Source organism: Saccopteryx bilineata, chromosome 2 (genome assembly GCF_036850765.1).
Source record: "Saccopteryx bilineata isolate mSacBil1 chromosome 2, mSacBil1_pri_phased_curated, whole genome shotgun sequence".
NCBI lineage: Eukaryota > Metazoa > Chordata > Mammalia > Chiroptera > Emballonuridae > Saccopteryx > Saccopteryx bilineata.
The window spans coordinates 34,441,458-34,467,461 of NC_089491.1; the positions used below are offsets into that span (position 1 = coordinate 34,441,458).

The window sequence follows — 26,004 nt, forward strand, 5'->3', positions numbered from 1 at the left end:
CCCCTGTTTAAAACCTTTCAGTGGCTCACTGCCCTTGCTTTCAAAATTAAGCCTAGCATCCTCAACACAGCCTGTAAGGGCTCTGCATGACCTCGCACCTGTCCACCTTGCCTGCCACGTTCCATGCTCATCTTCTCCTCAGTTACCGCTTTCAGCTCCACAGGCATTACTTCAGCTCCTCTGATTTCCCAATCTCTTTCCTGCCTCAGGACCTTTATACCTGCAGTTACTCTTCCCAGGATGCTCTTCACCTCCCTCTTAGCTAACTCCTTCAGCTCTCAGTGCAAATGCCACCTGCCCAGTAAAGCTCTCCTTGATGCCCCCCAGTCTAAATTGGGATCTTGTTATAGTTCTCCCTTATGGCACCGTTTTTCCTTAATATCACTTACTATAGTTTGTAATTATATATCTATTGGTGTATTTATTATTTAATGTCTGTATTTCCCATCAAACTGCAAGCTGCATGCAATCTAGGACCATGCTGATTTTGCCCACTCTTTATCTGGTGCCTACCTGGCATATGCCCAGCCCATGGTAGATGCTGGACAGTGTTGCTTGATTGAATGCATGTGTCATAATATTTCTTACTGTGTCTATCACAGTTTACTTTACCACTGCCCTATTTCTTGGACATTTCCTTCATTTCTGATATTTTGCTATTCCAGACAAGCCTGAATTTTGTATTATTACTAAAAGGAAAGGAAGGGGGTTGGTCCCACCACGCGGGCCATCCAACCAGCCATCTCCTCTGGGTTCCCACTCCTCTCCACTGCAACCAGCCTGCCTTCGTGACTGGTCCACACTTAAGCCCTTCGGGCTATGTGATCATGGCCCCACAGAAGGACCTCCCTCCATTTACTGCTGACCCACAGAAGGGTGTCGGTGGGGCAGAGCACACTTCCCCTCCTCCCCTCCCCTCACTGCCCTGCAAACCCACTGCTCAAGACTCAGTAGAGAGATCAAACTTTCCTTGAGGCCTGGGCCTAGCCAAAGACCATTCAGTATAAGAAAATATTTGTTTTAACTTATTGATTTTAGAGAGAGAGAGAGAGAGAGAGAGAGAGATTGATTTGTTGTTCCACTTTTTTATACAGTCATTGGTTGATCCTGACTGCATATCCAACCCACAACTTTGGCATATTGGGACAGTGCTCTATCCAACTGAGCTACCCAGCCAGGGCTAAGAAAATGTGTTGAATAGTATGCAAAATATGACTTGTCCTATAGCCCAAGGAGACAAGCAGCAAATAGTTTTTTTCACCTTTGCAAAAATATATGCATTGATGTACCCAAATTGTTGGATATTTGTCTTTTAAGTCCTGTCATCCCAGGGGAAAGAGAGGGCACCTTCTTCTTCAAGCCCACATGATGGGATTTACGACCCTTTACAGAAAATCTGACCAGCAATCTAACCCCAGGGTTTTCTCCAAGTGCCCATTATTCATTTGAATAAGCCTGGTTCTGGGTGGAGGGCTGGCAGCAGAATGGTCCAAGGTGGGCTGGGATCATTCACACAGATAGAGATGTGCTTCTGCACCTGGTAAACCAACCAGGGTCCCTCATCGCCCTTCCATTTCCATAGATATTTTGCTGCCTGAATGACACGTCAGGGCACATCTCGTTTCCCCGTAGCATAAATCAAACACTCAGATGAGCATGCATGCCCACACCTCCCAAAGACAAACACAACTGCCTAGAGATGCACGGTTAGGGTCGTGTTAAAGAAGGAGATTCTTCCCTAAATAAATGCACAGGGATCTGCAGAGACCGTGGTCCTCAGTGTGCTCAGGGCTCTAGGCAACTAGGCTGCACCGAGTGAGCCCTCACTCTGTCTGGCCTCCAGCTCCGGCCGGACATCGGATCATTTCAGGGCAGGGCTTCTCTGCCCTCCACCATGAAATTGAAAGAGACTAACATGGGGCTTGACCCATACAAATCACAAACTGTCACTGGAGTGGGTTTTACTCATGCTTAGTAGTGAAACATTAGGATGAACAATGGAAACAGTCTTTCTAAGAGGAAGCTGCTGAACCTGCAGCTGGAATCCTTATAGTACATTTTACTCGCCACTGATTTTTCTGGGGATTCTGAATGGACATCAAGTAGAATTTTGCTAACTCAAATGACCTGGAGGAATTATAAGAGTGACCCTTTATCATGCTCCAGTCCTCATTTATGCCCTTTTCGTAATTGTCTGCTTTAATTCTCACAAACAATCCTGAGGAGCTCATATTCTTTCTCTTTTTCAAATGGAATTGATGCTCAGAAATACTCAATGACTGTCCAAGGTCACACGGATGCCAGTATTTACTCTTGCCTGGCGAATGCTGCAACCTAGTTCTCTTCTCTGTTATCTTATGCATACTGAAGATTTCTCTGAAAAAGAAAAAGCAGCTTTATGGCTCCCAGGTCAGCCTGAACTGTTAGTATGGATCGACTTTTAGGAAGCAGACCACTTTCCTTTACATTAGCCACATCCTTTCCAGGAAAACAAAAATCCTTCTAAATTACCCACCTGGGGTTTTACCTTCGTTATTTCCATTCCAAATAAGTTCCGTGGTCATTCTTATAAACTCCTCAGACGTTAGAATCCATAATCAATCAGCATGTAGTCAAGAAAATAGAAGCCCTGGCTGAGTAGCTCAGTTGGTTAGAGTGTCGTCCCAATATGCCAGTGCTGCAGCTTTGATCCCTGGTCAGCGCACGTACAAGAATCAACCCATGAATGCATAAATAAGTGGAACAACAAATCGATGTTTCTCTCTTTTTTTCTCTCTCAAATCAATAAATAAAATTAAAAAGAAAATAGAAATCACGTCAGGCATTTCATAGGGAGATTTAAGATAGGAAGTTTGTTTATAATTTTGTTGGAAGGGACACGAGGAGCAAAACAGATTGGTGCTACCACCAGAGATGAGTATTTAGAGAAGTGGCCAAGCCCCTCGGGCTGGGAGAACGCAAGGGGAATGGTGTTGCCACTGCCTCTGCGATGCCTACAGCGGCTTCTGTTTGCTTCCTGATTAACGGCTTTCTGATTAACAATGGTTTCTAACTTCTGAGGAGTTGATAAGAATGACCACAGCTATGATTTGGAATGCAAGTGAAATAAGGAGACCCAAGCCACACTGGTCTCTGAGGTTCGTTCCTGCAGCTACTGTGTCTACTGTTCTGGGGACCGTCCTACCCCCCCCCCCCCTGCACTGGCCACGGAGCAGGCAGCCAAGAGCGCCCCCCACACTGACAGGGCAGGGCCACCGGGGTTTATGGACACCTGCGGTCCCTCACAGTTCCTGCTGCTGCAACCAAAGCAGAAAAGAAAAATAGATTTTCCCTCATGCATACTTTCTAATCTCCCATGAATGTGCTCATTAGCAGAACCTAAATGGAAACCAGCTGGCAGGGGATTCTGGGAAATGTGGTTTCTGGGCTTTGGGCCCCTGTAATGCACAGGAGGATAGAGAGTGAGTATGGATTGTGAGCCAACAGACATTCCAGCCACCACCCCAGCCAGAGGAACCAGGTTCCCCCATTGCTTCGGAATTTAATGCATCACGTGGATTGATCACTAGGGGATGTGCTGATCCGCGGTTACAGCCCTGGGATCGCACACGGCGGAAGCTTAAGGAGAGTCACAGCATTTATATATACATAAAGGATATATCAATATGTGTGGGGAGGAGAGAAAAAAATCCTCAAGCTGGGGTTTAAGAAACCAAAGCCGGCTCCACCGGCCTGGCTGAACTACCGAGCTACAGGGAAACCAGAGCAAATCTAGTAGCTGCAGAGGCATTACTCAGAATCCATTGCCCTGTTCCCACACCCTCATCAGTCAGGCTGCCCCCCCCCTCGGGTTGCAAGAAAGACAGTCCCAGTGACCGCTGATGGCAAGTGTCTTAGGTGGAGTTACCCAGGAAATAGATTCTGAGACAAAGACGAGCATACAGGAAGTTTATGAAGGGGTGTTCTCAGGAAGGGAAGCGGATTGGGCTGAGGGGCAAGTTGACATGTGAGGCAGCGGTGACTGCAGCCTCAGCCACCCCACAGGGACCACTGGATCCCCTGGGTTTTCACAGTTGACCTGAACCGAGGTATGGGGGCTGAAACGACGTCCCCTCACCGTCGTTGGATGTAGGCTGGCCCCAGGAAGGGGCATACCTTAACTGGCACGGATCCCTCGGCTGCAGGGCAACTCAGCTGCAGCCACCGTGTGGGCAGCTGGGAAGTAAGTGCCTCCGTCCTGATGGGGACACCCGGGCAGCGTGCCAGGGCATCCCCCGCTCAGAACAGGAGGAGCAGAGTGACAGTCTGCTGCTACTTGGGCCACAGTGCTCAGCCACCTTGGCGCTGCCCTCTGAGCTGGGAAGAGAGAGAATCTGGCCACCACCCTAGCCTAAGCCGCTGTCACCTCACATCTGAATCACCGGCTGCCAGAGCCTCCAGTTTCTCTGCTTCCTTGCTGCTTGCCACACTCCCTCCATTCTCCGCCTGACAGCCAGCGCAGTCTTCTCCAGTTTTAACTCAGATCATAGTGCTTACCAGCTCAACCTCCCAGCCCTGCGCTCCTGGCTGTGCTCCAGAGCCTGTCATGACGTCCAGGTAGAACAAGATCTGCCCCCCCCTACGTCCCTACTCCCCACGCTGGCCCTTTCCTGTCCTTTTCCACCTGAGGGCCATGCTCTGCGTGGCTTTCCCCTTTGTTTGGAGTATCTCCTTCTGACCACGCAGGCCTCAGCGCTTCTACCACCTCTGCAGTGAGGCCCTCCCTGACTGCACCTCCGCGGTGAGGTCTTCCTTCACTGCACAACAGACTGGCTCCCCTTGCCCGGCCCCTCCCTTCCTATTTCCTTCACAGCACGCTCCACTAACTGAAATTATCTTATTCAAACTTGTTTTGTCTGTCCCTCCTAATCAAACATAAAGCTCTCAAAAAGCAGGAATCAGTACCTACAGGAGTCCACGGCCCGGAGTAAGCTAATATTTGTGCCACATTGTGTGACTTGACCACCTCTTACGAGGGAGGACACCTATACAGCAGAATTTCATGACGATCGCCTGATTAGCATGTGGCCCTCCTCATATCCAGTCTTAAAGAGGTTGGCTTGGCTGGGACGATGGTCCCTGTCCTGTCAGCCATGGTCAGGATAGCAGAGTTGGCTTCAGTGGTCAAACCCAGCAGGTGCCGCGGTGACTCCTTCGGAAGGAGTCACACAACGCATCTTCCTCAGAAGGGGCCTCCCAGAGCCCTTGGCTTCTTCTCTGGTGTAGACCCTCAGGATAGCCTGTTACCCACCTGGGTGTCCGGACTCAGTCACCATAGTCACAGAACTCTCAGATTTCTCCCGTGCCAAACTGCTCAGCGTGGGTCCAAAACTCGGTTTCCCAGGAACCGGTGTTTCTGAGAGATGAGGACACCTTGGATAAAGGCCCAGCAGTTCACTCTTTTACCAGCTGAAGTCACGCAGTGTGGAAAATCCCTTCCCAAGGGTTTGGAAGCTTCCTGGTGCTTAAAAAAAATCTTTTTTTATTTCAGCTCTCTCCTAGTAAACATTTTTAAATGAAAACTACAACTGTCCTTTAGTGAATGCCTGTTGTAGATGAGGTACTATGCTGCGTCCATTACTCAGACACTGGCTCAGATCCTTGTGAGTAAAAAAAAGGTTTGACAGGTCTTAAAATTCAAACATGGACTGATTAGTTCTGTTTAAAAACTGAAGGGAGGAAAAAAAAGAGGGAGATTCTCGTCCCTTCCTTCTGCCCAAGCTTTGAATAGTATTCCATGTGCCTTTTAATTGAACTAATAAGGATTATGCGGAATTTGTCCACGTTTTATATCTAGAAGTCCCTAGAATTCTTCAAAGCTTGGCAGGAGATGGGGGAGTTAGATCTCTACTTTGTCAGACAAAGAAGTGTCCTCCTTGTGGATCATGTCTGTATCCTTTCCACCCATGCAAAGTGGCCCATTTGCACAGAAGTGATCCTTTTGGAAGAAGTTCGGTGTTTTTCAATCATCCCTAGAAATAAAATCACAGTTCCTGTCTCACCTTACACTGAAGTGTTTTCTCACACCAGGGAACTGCTTACCGGCACCTAAATATAGAATTCGGTGGGCATTAGTTTCAAACTGATACTACTCACAGCTGTCTTCAGGATTTCAAAAAAGTGTCAATGTGGCCTTAGAAGGTGTTTCTTGTTCTGAGAACACAGGTTGAATGATTCTCTCTTTGTGCCAAAAGCCGCAGGGCTTCAGACTTTGGGTTTCCTCCAAGGGAAGATACTTTCTGGCACTTTCTCCCGAGAATTGAGCGAGATCTGAATTTGTCTGTGCTATTACCTGATGATGTACGGGTGTAACTGTGAGTTAAGCAGTACACCTTTAAGACCATTGCTTTTCCTAATTTCCCATCAATGGGAAGCTAGGAAGGAATTTATTTCTGGATCAGAAACAACATGCTGAAGTGAAATAGCATGGACATTAAAATCAAACTGGGATCTAAACTCTAGCAACTTACTGTGACCTTCTATACCAGGGATCGGGAACCTATGGCTCATGAGCCAGATGTGGCTCTTTTGATGGCTGCATCTGGCTCACAGACAAATCTTTAATAAAAAAAAATAGTAACGTTAAAAATATAAAACATTCTCATGCATTACAATCCATTCATTTCCTACTACTCATGTTCATGGTTGCGGGTGGCTGGAGCCAATCACAGCTGTCCTCCGGGACAACACCAAATTTTTATTGGATAATGTGCAATGTACACGGGTCGTTGTGTGGCTCTCACGGAATTACATTTTTAAATATGTGGCGTTCATGGCTCTCTCAGCCAAAAAGGTTCCTGACCCCCGTTCTATACAGTGTTTAACCTCCCCTTAGTCAGTTTCTTGATTTGCAAAATCAGGATTATCCTCCTTTCCACTCAAGCTTGTCATGAGCCCCATTGATATAACCTGTGTCAATATCCTTGCATGGTTGCAGAAGTTTAGGTGGGCCATCATTTGACAAGAAGTGACCATCATCCTTCTTCATGTTCCCAGTTCATTTAGCCCAGAATGTGGTTCCCTTGTATCAGCCAGCAAAGCAGATGTGCAGATGACACTTGCTGTCTTGGCCCCCAGAGTCCCTAATGAAGGGTGCTCAGCTGCTGGTGACACTAGTCATGTCTCAGGTTCAAGAACCTTAATTTTATGCTGCCCCGTAGCCCCGTTATAATTGGGGTTGATGTCACCACTCAGGAAGAACTTACAAAAACATTCTCTGTCCTCAAAAAGAAATGCTGACATTCAGTCCCCTTCTGGTCCTCAAGCCAAATAGCCCCAGCCAAGCCACACATCTTTATGAGGGAGGCAGGGGAGCGGGCACAGCCAGGCTCTGTTGGGCCTCCCTTCTGCCTCTGTCTTTCCAGCACCCCAAAGACTTGTCCTGGGATAACACAGGACATGTGGATGTTTAATAAATAGCTATGATAATAATGATGATGCATATCTCGGCTTTAATTCACATGTGTTAGCTCCATTGTTGATACTGTGCTCCTTAAATTAACCAGATAAAGTCACAACCAGTTTAAAAACAATTAGTTTAATTTTGCAGCTGTGGTCTAGCAGGCGTCTGTTTTTTCTCTAATATTAATAATTGCATTCTGCAGTTAATGAATTTTGGTTGAGATCAGCAGTGTCTGAGCTAATAGGCGTTTCTCTTCTGTTCATGTTTGTTTGCTTTGTTTTGTTTTTAGGGTCAAGTTGTGTTCCGGAACGGAGAGAGAATGGGCACCATTAAATTTACTCAATTTCAAGGTAGGCTTTTTGATGCTTCTTCTTTCTAGTTGATGAATTCTGTATTCAGGGATGTTGTTTCAGGCAATAAAATACATCAAAACAAATGAAAGTATGATGTTCCATGTAAGAGAAATCAAAATTAATAGAAAACACTTCTCTGTAAAAACATCAGTTTCAGGTTATGTATTGAATAGAATATTTTTTCTCAACGGTATTACTTTTCAGGCCGATTCAGTCTTCCCACATGACTCTGAGTAACTCATGAAAGTGTGGGGCAGAGGGCGGCAGAGAAGTCAGTCTCAATATTCTGAGGAACCTTGCGTCGTTCTGGTTTTTGATTATAGAAATTTTCAGACACTGAAGTTGAGAGACTAGCATAGTGAACCCATCTAGCCACCACATGGCTTTAACCATCATCCGCGTTTTGCCCATCTTGCTTTATCTTGACTCACCCTGTCACTCCCTGTTTTTTGCTGTAATGTTTTAAAGAAGCTCCCAGACAGTATCTCATTTCAATCTATAAATACTGCAGTGTGCATTTTGACTAGATAAGGACTTCTAACAGCATAACCACAGTACTATTAGTACACCTAAAGTGTTTTAACAGCAGTTGTTATTATCCTCGTAGTCCCAGTTTCTGCTGAGTCTCTGACTATCTCAGGAATGTCTCTACAGTTGGTTTGTTGAAGAATCATCACTAGGTCCACTCTTTGCTTTTGGTGAATGTGTCTCCATAGTTTCTTTTAACCTATAATCGCCCACACGTATTATTTACAGGCCATTAAAAACAAAACAAAACAAAAAAACAGGTCCTTTGTTGGTCTTTTCTGCTGTCAGCATTGGAAGGGGCCTCAGAAATCACCCAGACCGAATTTCTCATGAGATAAGGAGGAAACAGAGGCCCAGAGGCTGGTCAGAGCCCACAGGGCATCTGTGAACAGTGGAGTGGGCGTTCCTCAAGGCGGACACCTCAGGTCAGCTCAATATGTCTTTAACAGGGTTGTTAGCCAAAAGCACTGGATAGATCATTCATCAATACAGCAGTTTTCAACATCTGGATGTTTCTGGAAGCCATGTCTTCTGTGTCAACTCACTTTGAGCAGATCCCAAAGTCATCCAGGTTAAAGCAAGAAATAAGATGAAGTTGCTCAGATTCATTCAGACAAATCCCCACCAGATTCAGATCAATCAGGAGAGGTGTCCTTGGGTACTATCGCTCCGTAACGCAACCTTGTAGATTTACTCATCTGTCTTCCTATGGCAGGTAATTGAAACGCATGTCAGCTCTCTGGTGTGCACAAAAGATGTAATTTTAGGCAAACGTAATTATTTTCCCATTTGTTAAATCTTACTTCTTCATTGGTTGAACGAAGTAAGCATCTTGGCAAAGATACTTACTTTTTTTTTTTTTTTTTTTTTGAGTGATTGCAACTAAATTCTCTTGTCACATTTCCAGTTCTCAAATTATAACATTCTAGAAGCATATTTTGTGAAATATTGATTGGCCAATCACAGTTTACAAGTGCATGCCAATTTTATTGCCTTTTTTTTTTTTTTTTTCTGATGTTAGGATTAGCTCCAGTGGCTGGTTTTCGGCATTTATAAGTGAAGCAGTGTAGCAAACAGTAGTGGAGGTGGGTTTGACCCCCCTGAATTCATGTCACTGTAGAATATCAGACAAGTGACTTCACCTCTCTGAGCACTGATGTCCTCATCTGTCAAATAAGAGTACATCCCTACCTGTCCTCTTAAGATGTGAGAATTAGATCATATGGAGAAATATGTGCATACATTTCTTGCTCAACAAGTAGTAGCAGTTATGATTAGCACTTTGTCAAAAATTATGACACTTTTCTCGGGCAAATCCAGGTTCTCTTGGTGCACTGAAACCCCATTCATGCCTTTTTGGCTACCTACCCTCTACAGCTGCTACCCACACCTAATAGCATGTAGGATGTCAGAAAGGGCAGGGCCTGAGAGATAATCGTGTCTCACTACTTCATGGTATAAATGGGGAAGCTGAGGCTCAGGGAGGGCGGTGTTTCCCCCAGGGACCCAGAGCTGATCAGTGACAGTGCCAGCCCCTGCGTGCTCACACACACACCTGTGCCTGAGTGTTCTCCCTTCGCCACATCTGTGCTCAGCCTTTCCTGCCTATCAGGGCTGGGCTGGCAGGTACTCCTGTTTACATGTTCATAAAACAGACACTGATCCTGTTGACAGAGGGATGCTATGCTCGGGGCGTTTTCACATCAGCACAGTCGGGAGGTATCCAGATTCATAGGGTCTCAGAGGTGCCTTGTCTGCCAGGAGGGAGGGGCTGGATTATTGAATAGGATGTGAAGCCAAAGGGGCTTCTGATTATCATCTCATTTCACAGAAGAGGGGAAGGAAACTGAGGCCCAGACAGGAGAACGGAGTTGTTTGGGGTGGGCCCAGACTCACTGCGAAATGGTGAATTCATTCCTTCTCTTCTCTGGGTTCATGCTTCTCCTCCAAGAGGGGCTGGTCCAGACTCTGTCTTCTGGGACTTTCCAAGAATTTACCCAGAAGATAGGCCTACCCCCACCCCAGGAGTTACCACATGCCATTGACCTTGCAAAATGCTTCTGAGTAGGGTAGCCATATTGTCATATTTTCTTTCAGGCACTTCACACCCTCTCTCCCCCTGTTTTTCTCTCACTTGTCTCCCGCCATCTTATTTAGCGGGGATAGTGGATGCAGGGCTCCTGACAGAGCTGACTCAAAGCCAGCCCGAGCAGTGGGGGCTCCTTTTGCAAGATCTGCTCCTGGGCAAGTTCATCTCCCTAAGCCTCAGTCTTCTCCTCTAATAATGGGATGCCATTAATGTCGGCGCTGCCTGACTCCTGGGGTTGGTTTAAGGGTCGAATAAGATTTTGCTCTATAAACTCTAGTTCTGGGAAGCTAGTCACATTATTAGCATGCTGCCTGGCTCCTGCCTGGCTGCTGGTAAATGCTTACTGGATTAGTTAGTGATGCCACTTGTGGAAATTTAAGAACTTCTCCATTTACTTACAGTTTCCCATGACTTCAGTCAAGGCAGAATGTCTGGTAAACAGCAGTTAGCCTTGAGAACAGAAACATGAGCTGAAGCTAGTTGACGACGGCGGCCATTGTTGTTCCGGGCTCGAGGGACTGACTCTTGCAAACTTAAAAGTGCTGGGTATACAGGACGGTTCTAAAATAATGTGCTAGGCCTAAGCCTACGGTCCCTCTTGAGACTGAGGCATTTAAAAGCCAGAGGGGCCTGACCTGTGGTGGCGCAGTGGATAAAGTATCGACCTGGAAATGCTGAGGTCGCCAGTTCGAAACCCTGGGCTTTCCTGGTCAAGGCACATATGGGAGTTGATGCTTCCAGCTCCTCCCCCCTTCTCTCTCTCTGTCTCTCTCTCCTCTCTCTCCCTCTCTGTCTCTCTCCTCTCTAAAAATGAATAAGTAAAAATTAAAAATAAATAAATAAATGCCAGAGGGGGTTTCAGAGCCTTAAGAATGATTGTCTCATCACTATTTTCCCTCCATTTACTCCGTTTCTAAGGGTTCCCAGAGCCCTTACGTCCCACCAGTACAATCCTAGAGGGCAGGAGAGGTAGATGCCATCCAGTGTCCCACCCATGCTCCTGAGCGTCCTCAGTTCCAGAGTAAGCCTCTTATTAAGAGCGCCTGCAAAGTCTCACCCTGTGCAAAGGGCAGGTCAGCTGTCCAGGGAATTAACACTTCCAGGGGCCCCTCTGAGCCAGGGGTGGATGAGAAGTAGAGGATAACCCCCCCCCCCCCAGTGTCTTCCCTCCTTGGGTAGAAACTCCCAAGAATCCAATGTATATCCTATTCTGTCCTCCGATGTCAGCTGAGGACATTCCCAATGGGATTGTACCTCAGTTGCCTTCCCAGAAACCTGTTCATTAATGTGCCTTGTCCTGGTTTCCTTTGCTTCCTTGTCTCACCTCTTTGAACTATGCTCAGTGTGCCCTAGGATCACTTTCCGAATAAATTATCTGCATTCCTATCCTTGTCTCAGGCACTATTCTAAGCGTGCTACCCATGGCCATAGTAAGGCAGGTGGTGTCTTCCTGTTGCCCACACACCTTGGATGCAGTGGGGCTAGCCTAAACCCCTTTCACTCCAAGTTCAGAGCACCTCCCCCACGCCATTGCGGACTTCCACTAAACCATGTTAGATGAGGATGAATGCTAGAGAGCTGGGGGGGGGGGGTGTTTTCCCTTAAGGAAAGAAAGAATTCATGTTACTGCCGAAGTCTAAACATGGCTCAGAATTTGCAGCAGGGAAGGAAGTTGAGTAAAGCCATGATTAGAGCCTTGTTTGTGCTGTTCTTCGTGAAATCTCAGCATCTGCGCTCTAACTCACCGTCCCTGCCTTCATTAGGCCTGTTTGTAAGAACTTCGGTGAATGATGATGCGCTTGAATTTCATACTGCTTCTGTATGGTGTAAAAGACTTAGACTTTGGAGTTTCATATTTCAGCACCTGATCTGAAGGGATGGGGTCTTCCACTGCTCCGACAACATCATTGTCATTCAGAACAGACCTAGTGAAACGTAGGCTTGTCTTCCCCATTTGCAGACATTAATTACTGTTTGGTCTTCGGGGTAACAGATACGGTTCTATTCAGTGCAAATTTCCTGAGCATCTGCCAAGCGTTTTTACCAAGTCCTCTGGGGGAAGCCAAGTTGAATAAGAAACGGTCCCTGTCTCCTCCCTCGGGGGCTTCATAATCTCACTGGCCAAGTACCAGTGCCTATGAAAGCAGGAAGATAATTTCCCAGAACCTACTAGAAAACTTTCAGAGCAAGTTATGAGCCCATTTTGAGACTCTGAAGGCTGATTTTTAATATTTAAAAATAATATTTAATATTATTTCCCTCTGTCAAGGCATGTGTTGTAGCTGTCTTCACCAAGCCTTTCCAAATTGGAAAGGCTAATTTACCGACTGCTTCTCAACTTGATATAATTACGAGCGGAGTCATAGTTCATCAAACTGTAGGATACATGGGCAGAGATGTGGATCAGCAGGAATGGAATGACACTCATGACTTTGGGTTCTTTTGGGCCAAAAGCCTAACCCTGACCTTAATACCTCCCAGCTTTCTTGATATAGGGCTTACCTTTCAGGAAGCCCCAGGAAGTTGTTTGGAAAGCAGAATTACTTAGCAGGCCTGTGTTTCACTGTGACTTAGACCCTCCATGTTGAAGGGAGCCCTGACCCTCCTTCACAGCATTAGCTCTGCTGGAATGTCTCTGGTGAAGGAGAACTCATCTCCTAGCATGTGCAAAGTATGTGAGCTTTGAAGCAGGCATGTCTAATTGTTAATAACTAGGCATCGTAACTTGATTTCCTTGAGCCATTATTTCAGCATTTATTTAAAAATAGTAAAAAAAATAAATAAAGTAAAAAGAAAAAAAGGAAGACAACAAAACAAAAAATAAATAAAAGAAAAATTTTAAAAAGACAAAAGAGAAAAAAAACAAAGAAAAGAAAAAAAAGAAGGAACAAAGAAAGTAAATAAATAAAATAGTAAAATAAAAAGTGACCATTTTTCTTGGCTTGAGCGGGATAGTAGAAATTCAATGGCATGAGGCTATGAATGTTCCTGGCTTGATGACTGTCACAAGAAGGGTCATGGCAATGTTGGCTTCCATCTCCTCTCCTGGACACTCTTGACAATGACCCCAGATTTACCACTTTCCAAGAATTATTGAGAAAAGTACAATCTTGCTCATACTTTATACAGTGTTATCTTTGGTGCAGGAAAGCCCCTCTTGTTCCTTTGCTTCTGCTCTTGTTTCCCTCATTCTTTTTCATACCCAATTCCTACCTCCCCCAATGAAAGGCAGATGTTCTCAATGTTTAATCTGTATGTTGTGTATCTTTCTTGCAAAATGTAGTATATTACTATTTTTGTGTATATATAGATATTTTGAATTTATGTCAATTCAGCCAGATGGCGTGTCTTTCCTGTTTCTTTTTCTTTTCCACTCAGCACTTTGTTTTCTAAGGTGCCTCCATGTTCCTGTGCATTTACCTAGTCCAGGTTTCAGGAACCTTTGGCTCACGAGCCAGATGTGGCTCTTTTGATGGCTGCATCTGGCTCGCAGACAAATCTTTAATAAAAAGAATGTTAAAAATATAAAACATTCTCATGTATTACAATCCATTCATTTCCTACCGCTCATGTTCATGGTTGCGAGTGGCTGGAGCCAATCACAGCTGTTCTCCGGGACAACACCAAATTTTTATTGGATAATGCGTAAAGTACATGGGTCATTGTGAGGTCAGGAAGTAAACTTCCCTCCTTTTAATCAAGTAGTCAGCTAGCTAATTGCAGAAATCCTTTTGACGAAGAAGATGGCTAAAAGAAAAGAAGATGAGGAGTATCGTACTTTTCAGCAGGAATGGACAGAGGAATTAGCCTTTATGGAGAGAGCAGGTTCTGCAGTGTGTCTAATATGCAGTGATAAAATTGCATCCATTAAACGGTCAAATATAAAGCAGCACTTCGACACATGCCATACTACATTTGCCTCAAAATATCCAGTGGGGGACAGCAGGAAGAAAGTATGTCAAGAGCTACTATGCAGAGTGCAAGCTAGTCAGCAGCAACTCTGTGTTTAGACTCAACAAGGTGACTGGAATTCGGCTAGCTTTGCTGGTGCTTTAGCGATTGTGAGAAACGGAAAGCCATTGACAGATGGGGAGTATGCCAAAACATTCATGCTTGATGTTGCCAATGAACTTTTTGATGACTTTTTGGATAAAGACAAGATAATCAAATGAATAAAAGACATGCCTCTATCAGCAAGAACTGTTCATGATCATACCATCATGATGGCAAATCAAATTGAGGCCACACAAGTGAAGGACATAAATGCAGCACCATTCTTTTCTCTCGTTTTGGATGAGTCAACAGACGTAAGCCATTTATCCCAGTTCAGCGTGATTGCAAGGTATGCTGTCGACACACTACGTGAGGAAAGTCTTGCTGTTTTACCTATAAAAGAGACAACAAGAAGGGAGGATTTATTCAAGTCTTTCACTGAGATCGCTAAAGAAAAAAGTCTCTACCCATGGATAAACTTATTTTGGTGTGTACTGATGGTGCTCCGTGCATGGTGGGGAAAAACAGAGGATTCATAGCGCTTCTTCATGAACATGAAAAGAGACCCATCCTAAGTTTTCACTGCATCCTACATCAGGAGGTGCTTTGTGCTCAGATGTGTGGCGAGCAGCTTGGTGAGGTGATGTCGCTGGTCATTTGGGTGGTCAACTTTATTGTTGCCCGAGCTTTAAATGATCGCCAGTTTAAAACACTGCTGGATGAAGTTGGGAATAATTATCCTGGTCTGCTTTTGCACAGCAATGTGCGTTGGTTGTCAAAGGGAAGGTGCTCAGCCATTTTGCGGCTTGTCTGAGCAAAATCTGGACTTTTCTTGAAATGAAAAACGTCGAGCATCCTGAGTTAGCTAACACTGAGTGACTCCTGAAGTTTTACTATGTCGTGGACATGCCTAAACATCTGAACCAGCTCAATGTGAAAATGCAAGGTGTTGGAAATACAGCCTTATTCCTTCAACAAGCAGTGTTTGCATTTGAAAACAAGCTGGAACTCTTCACAGCCGACATTGAAACAGGTCGTTTGCTACACTTTGAAAAACTGGGAGAGTTTAAAGATGCATGCACAGCAAGTGACCCTGCTCAACATCTTGATCTCCAGCAGCTACCGGGCTTCATATCTAATCTCCTGCAGTCATTCAAAGCATGCTTTGGAGAATTTCGTGAGTGCACTTGACTTTTTAAGTTCATCACTTATCCACACGAGTGTGCATGGACAGTGCTGACCTGAGTTACATCCCCTGTGTCTCCGTCAGAGATTTTGAGCTACGAGCTGCTGACCTGAAGTCCTCAGACATGTGGGTGAATAAGTTCAAGTCACTGAATGAAGATTTTGAAAGACTTGCACGACAGCAGGCAGAGTTGGCAAACAAACACAAGTGGGGAGAAATGAAAAAACTTCAACCCGCGGACCAACTGATTGTCAAAACTTGGACATGCTTCCCATCACATACCACACACTGCAGCGTGTGAGTATTGCTGTACTGACAATGTTTGGCTCTACATATGCATGTGAGCAGTCTTTCTCACATCTGAAGAATGTTAAGACCAACCTACGATCACCTTTAACAGATGGAAGTCTCAATGCCTGCATTAAGCCTAACCTCACCATGTATCAACCAGACTACAAAGCCATCAGCAAAACCATGCAGCACCAGAAGTCACATTAATGGTAAGAAGTACTTTATTCATCATTGGTTAGCAACAGCATAATAACGTTATTAAAAAAGAATTCAGAGACTTACTGTACTTTAAAAGTGTTGGTCTTACATAAAATGCACACATTTACTTGTATTTAGTGTTAAACATATTGTATGGCTCTCACGGAATTACATTTTAAAATATGTGGCGTTCATGGCTCTCTCAGCCAAAAAGGTTCCTGACCCCTGACCTAGACCATGGCTTGCACTGCTCACCCCATGGGGCACACCCACCCCATACCCATCTGCTCTTTCAGTGACAAACATTCAGGTCACCTCAACTTTCTGCCTCCCCAAGTCATGAGGGTCCTTGTACATTTCCCCTTATGAGCCCAAGTGGGCATTTTTAAGACAAATGCCCAAGATCAGAATTGTTGGGTCAGAAGGTGTGTGAAAACTGAATACACCTACAGTGTGTCCTTAAAGTCATGGTGCACTTTTGACCGGTCACAGGAAAGCAACAAAAGACGATAGAAATGTAAAATCCACACCAAATAAAAGGAAAACCCTCCCAGTTTCTGTAGGATGATGTGGCAGCATGTGCACATGCGCAGATGATGACGTAACACCGTGTATACAGCAGAGCAGCCCACGGCCATGCCAGTCGAGATGTGGACGGTACAGAGGAAAGTTCAGTGTGTTGTTCTGTGGCTCGCTAAATTCGAATTCGTGACCAAAGTGAAACGTGAATATCGGCGTGGTTATAACGAAGCGCCACCACATAGGAATAACATTACTTGGTGGGATAAGCAGTTGAAGGAAACCAGCAGTTTGGTGGAGAAACCCCATTCTGGTAGGCCATCTGTCAGTGACGAGTCTGTAGAGGCTATACGGGATAGCTACCTAAGGAGCCCTAAAAAATCTGTGTGTGAGCCCACATCGAACTGCACTGAATAGGTATGAAACTGGGAGAGTTTTCCTTTTATTTGGTGCAGATTTCACATTTCTATCGTCTTTTGTTGCTTTCCTGTGACTGACGGTCAAAAGTACACCATGGCTTTACAGACACACTGTAAAACCTGCCTGATGGCTGTTTCAATACCCATGTCTATCTCCACTCCCACTGGTGTAAAAATCCCTGTGTCCCTGCCTCCCACCAACACTTGATGTTCCCAGATCTCTCATTTTTTGACAGTCTAAAGGTATAAAATAATATATTGTGGTTTTAAATATTATTTCTTTGCTTACTCATGAGTTTGGGTTTTTCTTCCTGTGCTTGTTGGACCTTTGTTCATTATCCTGATCCTTGACCACTTTTATTTTGAGAGCACTGTATTTTTTTCATTGATTTGCAAGGGTTCCTTATATAATCTAGATATCAGTCCCCTGTTGGCTGTAGGCTTTGCAAATATCCTTGCCCATTTGGTCACCTGTCTATAAACATTACCATATTTCCCCACGTATAAGACACTCCCATGTATAAGATACACCTTAATTTTGGGGCCCGAAATTTGAAATAAAATGTATTACATAAAGTTATTGAACTCAAGTTTTATTTATCATAAAATTCATACAACTCCTCATCACTGTCAAAACTCCCAACTGTTAGCTTGTCCTCATCTGTGTCTGATGATGAATCACTGTTTTCAACAATGAGCACAAAAACAAGTACAAAAAGGAGCAGGAAATGCAAGTAAAAAAAAAAACTACAACCACTGTATTAGACGCACCTAGTTTTGAGACCCAAAATTTTTTGAAAAAAGTTGCTTCTTATACATGGGGAAATACCGTAAGTCCTTCTTGAACAGAAATTCTCAGTTTTGATGTGGTTTCTTTCTTTCTTTTCTTTTTTTTTTTCTTCTTTGTCCTATGGTTTGGGCTTTCAAAGTTGCTTAACAATCATTTCCTGGCATCTGCATGCCAACTGCTGCCTGGGCACAGGGGTGTTCAGACAGGTAGGATATAGCTCCTGCCCTCAGGGAGCCCTTGATCCAGTAGGGAGCAGACACAGGACCCCAGTTGAGTGTGATACCTGAGGGCACTTAGAGGAGGGGCATTTGGCTCCACTTACCTGATTCTAGGAAGGCGACCTGGGAGAGGTGGCATCTGAGATGAATTCTGAAAGACCAGTGAGAGCCAAAAAGAAGAAAAGAAAGGTGTTGTAGGTACAGATAACCTGTTGTATTTGTATGTGTCCTGTGTACCCTCAGATACTTCGCTTTTGCCCCTTGGCCAGTGTGAGTGATTCAATAGACAAATCTGCCCTTGGCAGGGTCATTATACTCCCAGGGCATTTGGCTAGTGTCCACTTGGCCTGTTAAAAATCTCATAGGTCAATGAAGTTATTAAAATTCTGGCAGCAGCAGATTGTTTGGGAAGAGAGAGATGAGCGTGTGAGGATCCCCCTCTGCCTGGTGCTACTAAGGGGTGCTTCACCAATCTGCTTCCACCTCAGGGGGAGGAGTGACCCTGTGGGTTCCCTCCACATGACCAGACTGAGGGTGAGGTGGGCTTCCTGAGGAATGGCTGGTCATCCTGGGGGAAAGTGGAATCAAGGCCTGAAATGGCCACATTCCCATTTCCAAAGAACCAGGAGCAGGGGTGCTGTGATGTGTGGTCCCAAGTCAGAGCCAGGATCTGTGAGGGGAAGCCTCCGGGAACAGCTTTCAGCTGCAAATGAGGAAGACCGTTCTAAAGAGTTGAAGAATCTTCAACAAGCTAGGAAGATCAATCTTGCCCTCCAGTTCACACACTATAGCAAGAGCCAGGCAGAGGACAGGTCCTGCCCAGGGCTCCCAGCAGAGGTGATGGCCAAGGTAAGACTGGCTCCACAAGTATATCTCCCCATCAGAGCTCTTTCTTTCTGAGTTGAGGATTTCCTTAGCAGGGAGAGAGAGCCTTAGAATGGAGTAATTTTATAGCATCTTTGAAAATCATTGAGCCAAGATTCTCTTTTGTTTTAAACCTCAGAGTGATATTCCTTGAGTCTGTATGTTTGCAAAAACAATTAAACTTTAAAGGGCATATATATCCCCCTCAAGTCATATCTAGAGCCAGTTGAGGACCAGTGGACATTGGGGGTGAGGGGAGTAGAGCCCCTGTAGCAGAATGCGGAGACCCAGCTACCACAGGAGCTTGACAACCCTGCAGCTGGTCTCCCACCCGGGCTGGGGGCGGGGCAGGCGGGAGGCAGGATCGCTCTGTGACTGGAGCTGTTTCCCAGCCATCTCGTGGATGCTCTCAGGCCCACAGCCAGTGAATATTTTCAGACTGGACTTTTTTTTTTGGCAGTCTAATTTTCACCAATAAGACCTGTCTTCCAAACCCAAATTTTGAAATAATGCACTTTTTAAAAGAGAACACTTGTTTTTTGCCCCACGACAAGGAACCAGTCCTGTGCTTCAGGAAAGGGGGGCTCTTTGCCTCACAGTATTTCTAGCCTCTGAGAACAAAGAGTGTCTGCTTGAAGGGCCCTCGGGGTGACCTAGGGGTTCTCAAATCAAGCAGAGTCCAATGAGGGGGCTTGTAAAAACACTGCCACCCTGAATCCATTCCCAGGGGTTCTACTATAATAGGTCCATGCTAGGACCAGTCATCTGTATTTTCTGGAAGTTCCCCAGGTGACCCTAATGCCTGGCCAGGGCCGAGAACCACTGAAACCCCTACAGTGCAGTTTGAAGGTGGAGAAACTGAGGCCCAGAGAATGGGAGTGGGGCAGGGCAGTCAGCCAGTGACAGACCCAGTACTGAAGCCCCTCCCTCTGCTCAGTAGCCCCACCTCCTCACCCCAGTGGGTCTTTCTGGGTGGCCCACAAATCCCTTGGTCCATGGTCCGCAAGGCCAGTCTTTATTGAAATGGGTGGTTAGCACTGCTTGCACAATGGAGTTCCCAAGCAGCCCAAGAGTTAAAATTTAAAAGTGCCAGGTGTTTATCATAGTTCCCACCACCATCTGGGCCATGGTGAATGGAAGAACTCAGGGGCAGGGGCACCATCCTTTCACCTTCAGGCCCCGGAGCGGCCCTGGGCAGGGTGCAGGTGGCAAGACTCTATAGCTGCCCAGGACATCAGGTTCCATTCAGGAACAAACTGGCCAGCAGGAACTACAAACCCTGGACACACCCAGGGCATTGCTCCAACACATGGTGCTGTCACCCAGTGCCCTGAGGTAATAGCAAATGGGGTGCTGGGAAAGGGGGAGCACTACTCTGGGAAGGCTTCCTGGAAGAAGTGGATAAAGTCTGGACATGTTGGTTTGGTAGAGGGAGGAGGAAGCCTCTTTCCAAGTAAAGGGACCGTGTAGGGAACCCATGGCAGTGAGAAAACACAGGGAGTGTTTGGGGACCTAGAAAATGACTCACAGATACTTTATCATGACTCAAATAACTGCAATTTATTGAATACTTATTGTGAGTTAGGCCCCAAGCCAGAAATTGCCAGTATTCTAATTCTCATAGCCACTCTGCAAGTTCCCATTTTGCAGTTACAGCCACTTGCTCCCAGGTTGCAAATGGGAAGGGAAATATTACCTGCAAGTGGGGATGATTTTTACTTCCCTGGTGGGGCTGTGTGAGTCTGCAGTCACTGAACCACAAGGTCAAAGATTATGAATTTTTATTTTTAAATTTTATTTATTTAATTTTTTGACAGAAACAGAGAGAGTCAGAGAGAGGGACAGATAGGGAGAGAGATGAGAAGCATCAAGTCTTTGTTGCAGCATCTTAGTTATACATTGATTGCTTTCTCATATGTGCCTTGATGGGGGATGGGGAGTGGCTATAGCAGAGCGAGTGACCCCTTGCTCAAGCCAGCGACCTTAGGCTTAAGCCAGCAACCTTATGCTTCAAGTCAGCGACCTTTGGGCTCAAGCCAGCAACCATGGGGTCATGCGAATGATCCCACACTCAAGCCAGCGACCCCGCGCTCAAGCCGGTGAGCCCATGCTCAAGCCGGTGACCTCAGGGTTTCGAACCTGGGTCCTCTGTGTCACTCTATCCACTGTACCACTGCGTGGTCAGGCATGACTTTTTCTTAACCTTTATTTCTAGCCTCCAGCACAGATGTCCAAGGCCACTGTGGTCAAGGATGAGGAAATAACCTATCCTTCACCACCCACACTGCTGTTTTTGAGGGGTTCTTTATTATGAAATACTTTGAGCTGGACCTGGTATGCAGTGGGCACTCAATAAATGTGGGCTAAATGATCAGAAGCCCTACTTTGTATGAGTGGGAAGTGCTCTGAATTCAGAACTGGGGACCCAAGTTCAGGCACCCACTGGGCGTTGCCCAGCACACAGTCCTGAGCGTGCACTTAACCTATGCGAGGCTCCTTCCCCATCTACAAGGTGATTATACCAAACTCACGGTTTGCTCTGAGCTTATATGCAAGGTGTGAAGTGCCTGGGAGCCTGTAAGCACCACCCCCAGGGAGAGATTAAGGTGATGATGGTCATGGTGGGATGCTGAGTATTGTTTTGGTGCCATGGGACATACAGCAGGGCCTGTGAGTCAGAGAAGCGGGCTGTGTGGCTTGGGGGCGTGGAGGGGAGCCAGAGGGGAGCCAGCCACACCACTTCCCGGTTCCTGATGATTTATTCCGATCGGCTTGCATATTTCATGCGCTGCCTCCCCAGGCCAAATAAATAAATCAGGGCCTCCTTTTCCGGGAGGCGGGAGCTGATTGGGGCTGAGACTTCAAAAGGCCTGAGTGAGGATGCTGGAGCTCCCAGCAGAGTCTGCTAATGTGACATTTAGGAGCTGGGTGACCTAGGTAAGTGACAGCTGCCCGCACAGTGTGATGCCCCCCAAATGATGGGGAGACCTTTGCGAGAGTAGGAAGTGACTCTTACACCGTTTTCCACCCGGAGGTCAAAGGAACGCAGGCAGAGTGTGGCCGGCCTATGGGATTCCCTGTTCCCTTCCCTAAATGTTTTTAAGGGGCCAGCAGCACAGCTGCGTTTCTGCAAAGAAATTCACCCAGAGCCAGAGCCGCAGTGGGCAGTTCCTCTGGGGGCACCAGCGTTTGCAGCTCTGGTGACCAACCTGCCCTGCCGGCAGACATTCCTCTCTGCAGTTAGTACACTCAGGAAGCATAGGTGGCCCTGGAGTGGCCGGCATGACACAGAACTGTCACCCCTCAGGGATCCCATCAAGGCAGCCCCATATCAGGGAAGAGCATGGGCTGTGAGGATAGTCCTAGGTTTGAACCTGGACTCAGCTTGTAGTATTAGTGGGACCCTGGGCAAAGGCATGACCTGCCCAAGCCTCGGTTTCCTCGCCTACACAGTAGAACGGAAATCACCTGATCCACTCAGCTGGGAGGACTGAAAAGCGGCACGTAAATTTCTAGCATAGATCCAGGCACACTGTGGGGCTCAGTAGATCCCCTGAGCCCCTCGCTGCCCTCTCCCCAGCCCTGCCAAAGCCGGCTCTACCCTCCGGGCTCCTTTCTGTACTCCCACACTGCCCCCTTTCGTTCTCTGTCTCTCCCCCCACCTAGCCCTGGGTCCGCTCTAGCTGTGGTCACCAATGTCCCCACACGCCACAGGCACTGACCCCCTGCTGAAGGGGCCGCCTCTCCATGGCGTGTACATTGCTGGCCAGTCTCTTTCCTTGGCTTCTGCAGTGCCCACTCTCTCCTGTATCCTGCTGCTGGCGTCCTAGCCACCTCTTCCCAGCCTCCTTGCGGTGTCCTTGCTCTGCCCACCCCCCAGAGGTTGTCACTTTCCAGGATTATGCCCCTTGGTCCTCTTCACTTCTCACTCGGCACTGTCCTTAGGGGTGTCCTCCCTGCCTACTGCTCCGACCCCCAGCTTACATGCTGACGGCCCGGCTCCCTCTCCCTGGCCCAGTCCTACCCGCCCACTGCGTCCGAGCCAAGGACATCTCCACCCTGATGGGCCACGGGCGCCTCCAGCTGAGCACGTTCAAACGGGGACTCATCACCTTGCCCCTTCTGCCATCCCTCCTGGGCTCCCCACTTAGGAGAAGGTACATGAGCCCCCCAGTCACTTGTCACTCCCCTACTCCCCATCTTCCCCACCCAGTGATCACCCAGTCATCCCATTTTACCTGGAAGACAAGAAACCAGTGACAACTCTAATTACTACTCTCCACTCCTGCCCCCGCCCGAGTCCCGTTCTCATCACCATTATCCGTGGCCGTGACCAAAACAATGACCTAAACCAGCGATTTTCAACCTTTCTCACCCTGTGGCACACATAAACTAATTGCTAAAATTATAGAGCACACCAAATAGTATATTTTTTTTGCCAATCTGACAAAAAAAAATAGGTATAATTTTGATTCATTCACACCAGACAGCTATTGTTGTTGTGTTGGCTGTTATCATTTTTTTATTTAACAATCTAAGGGAAAAGAGGTCAGTGCCCCTGAGTAAATTGTCAGGTATCACATGTTTTAGAAATTCTTGCAGCACACCGGTTGAAAATCGCTGCCCTAAACTCACCAACAGAATAGTATCTAGGTCGGAGGAGGTGTATTTAAATGTATCGCTTAGGTCTGAAAATACACTGAAACAAGTACATATGAAGGAAACTGAGCTCGGTATGACACAGCAGAGCAGTGTGTCCTCTGAAAGACGCTAATTCCACCTCAGAATGCATTAGTAGAAATGTATGTGCAGAATGAAGGCGGGGATGGCCCCCTCTGCTCGCCGCTGGCCAGACCATGCCTAAAGTGTGTCGATCAGTCTCTGGGTCTGTGCGGTGTCAGACAGTGGCATTGTGGAGTGTGGCCCAGGGAGGGGACCGGGTTGGGTGGGAAGTAGACATGATACTTAGTAAGGTGGGGTTGGAGGACAGTGTCAGAGGGATGATCTGTCTTTGTCTTCACCCTCTAGGATGGCCCTAGGGCAGAGGGAGCAGAGGTGGTCTGTGTGGTCCCAGAGGGCAGAGTCAGATGACAGGGGAAAGTTACAGAGAGATCATTCAGCTCAAAGACCAGGAAGGACGGATAACAGGTAGAGAGTCCAGTCATAGGGGAGTGGGCCCCCTATCTACCCGTATACAGCGAAGGACAAATGAGTTGGTGAGACAGGGTGAGAGAGTGTTAGTTGGGAGTTTTGTGGTTCTATCTGGGGAAAGGAACAGCCTGCAGGAACATAGCCAGGGTCTGCGGGGCCCAGGGGGCCGGGATAGGAGCACTCAGACAAAGTCAGGCCTCTCGCGGATCTAACCAGCCGCTCTCTGTTGCCCCCTGCAGACAGCAGCGAGGTGAAGGTGGGAGAATACAACGCTGTGGCCGACACACTGGAGATCATCAATGACACCATTAGGTTCCAAGGTAAGGCAGGTGGGCTTCTCGGAGGAGGGGCTCTGCTCAATTGCTCCCAAGCCTGGATATTATCTGAGGGTTGGAGACAAGCTCGGAGTCCTTGGCTTTGTGGGGCAGACTCCCCTCAACACATGCAGTCACTCGCTGAGCACAGAGTCCCATCACTCCCGGGACGGGTCACTGGAACTTGTACAAGTGCTGGCTTTCACCAAGGCATCTGTGTTTAAACCAGAGGGTGGCCAGGAGTAATTCTTCTTAAACGTGGCCTAGCTAAATCTGGCTCTGTCTTTTCCTCTGGGAAAGGATGTGGGTGGGTTGGTATTAAGGCCTTTCCACATTCTGCTCTCCCTAGAAGACCATTCCTCTCTTTCTCTGATGAAGAACTCCTCAGCTTCTAGAACCAGATCAAATAAACCTTTCTGTACAGCCTTCCCTGATTGCCCCCAGCTGAGTTCACGGCTCCTTTCTCTCGGCTTTCACCGTGTTTTTGTCTCTCCCTTACCATGGCCACTATCACTTTGTATTGAAATTTCCAGATTGTTGGACCATGAACCCCCTAGCTCAGTGGTCGGAAAACTCATTAGTCAACAGAGCCAAATATCAACAGTACAACGATTGAAATTTCTTTTGAGAGCCAAATTTTTAAAATTTAAACTATATAAGTAGGTACATTCCTTATCGAGGTAGCGCCCGCACGTGGTATTTTGTGGAAGAGCCACACTCAAGGGGCCAAAGAGCCATGTGTGGCTCGCGAGCCGCAGTTTGCCAACCAGGGCCCTAGCTGGATCCTATTTGGCTTTAAATTCCTGGCACTAGCTAGGGTTTGGCACGTGTTGGAGATTCAGTGATATTTTATGAAAAAATGAATACATTACTGATCAAGTGAGTGAATGAATAAATGAACAGGTGAACATATGAGTCACTGAAGTAATGGGTGGATGGACGAATGAGTGGATGGATTGGTGGGTATGAAATGATGGCTAGATGGATGATGGATGAATGGAAGGATGATGCATGGGTAGATAAGTGGATGGGCATAACCAGTCTTAACAACCTCAGGTACATTTTGCCCTTAACAGCCAAAGTGCCCTTGCCATCATGTCATGCTGAAGATGTCCCACCTTTGCTCAGAGCCCTTCATGGTGCCCATTGCTCACAACAAGGAGCCTCACTCCATCGTGTGGTCTCCAAAGCCTCTGTGAAGGGACCCCTCCTCACTTCTCTGCATTCTCTTGTGGATCTCCCCAACCAAACCGCTTATGGTTCCTCAAACATGCCAAAACACCACCATGCCTTTGCCTCTGATGGTTCTCTACCCAGAAGGCCCTTTCCTCCTTGTCTTCCTGGTGAACAGCCAACTACTCATCTTCCTTTCTGTAGCCTTTCCTGACACCATCTGGCGGAACTACACTCTGCTTCCTGCTTCCTGCTTCCTGCTCAGGCCTCCCTCTGCCTGATATTGTCAACCACCTAGACCAGGGATCAGGAAACTTTTTGGTTGAGAGAGCCAGGAATGCCACATATTTTAAAATGTAGTTCCATGAGAGCCATACAACGACCCGTGTACGTTACATATTATCCAATTAAAATTCGGTGTTGTCCCGGAGGACAGCTGTGATTGGCTCCAGCCACCCGCAACCATGAACATGAGCG

At 46.7% G+C, this 26,004-nt stretch overlaps 1 protein-coding gene across 1 annotated transcript in view; it reads left to right on the plus strand.

Annotated features, from left to right (window-relative positions):
- GABBR2 (gamma-aminobutyric acid type B receptor subunit 2) overlaps positions 1-26,004 on the plus strand; it is a 394,966-nt gene that overhangs the window by 259,521 nt on the left and 109,441 nt on the right. The window contains exons 8-9 of the mRNA XM_066256664.1: positions 7,731-7,791; positions 24,280-24,360. Of these exons, the coding sequence (XP_066112761.1) occupies positions 7,731-7,791; positions 24,280-24,360 (142 nt within the window). The remainder of the gene's footprint in view (positions 1-7,730; positions 7,792-24,279; positions 24,361-26,004) is intronic.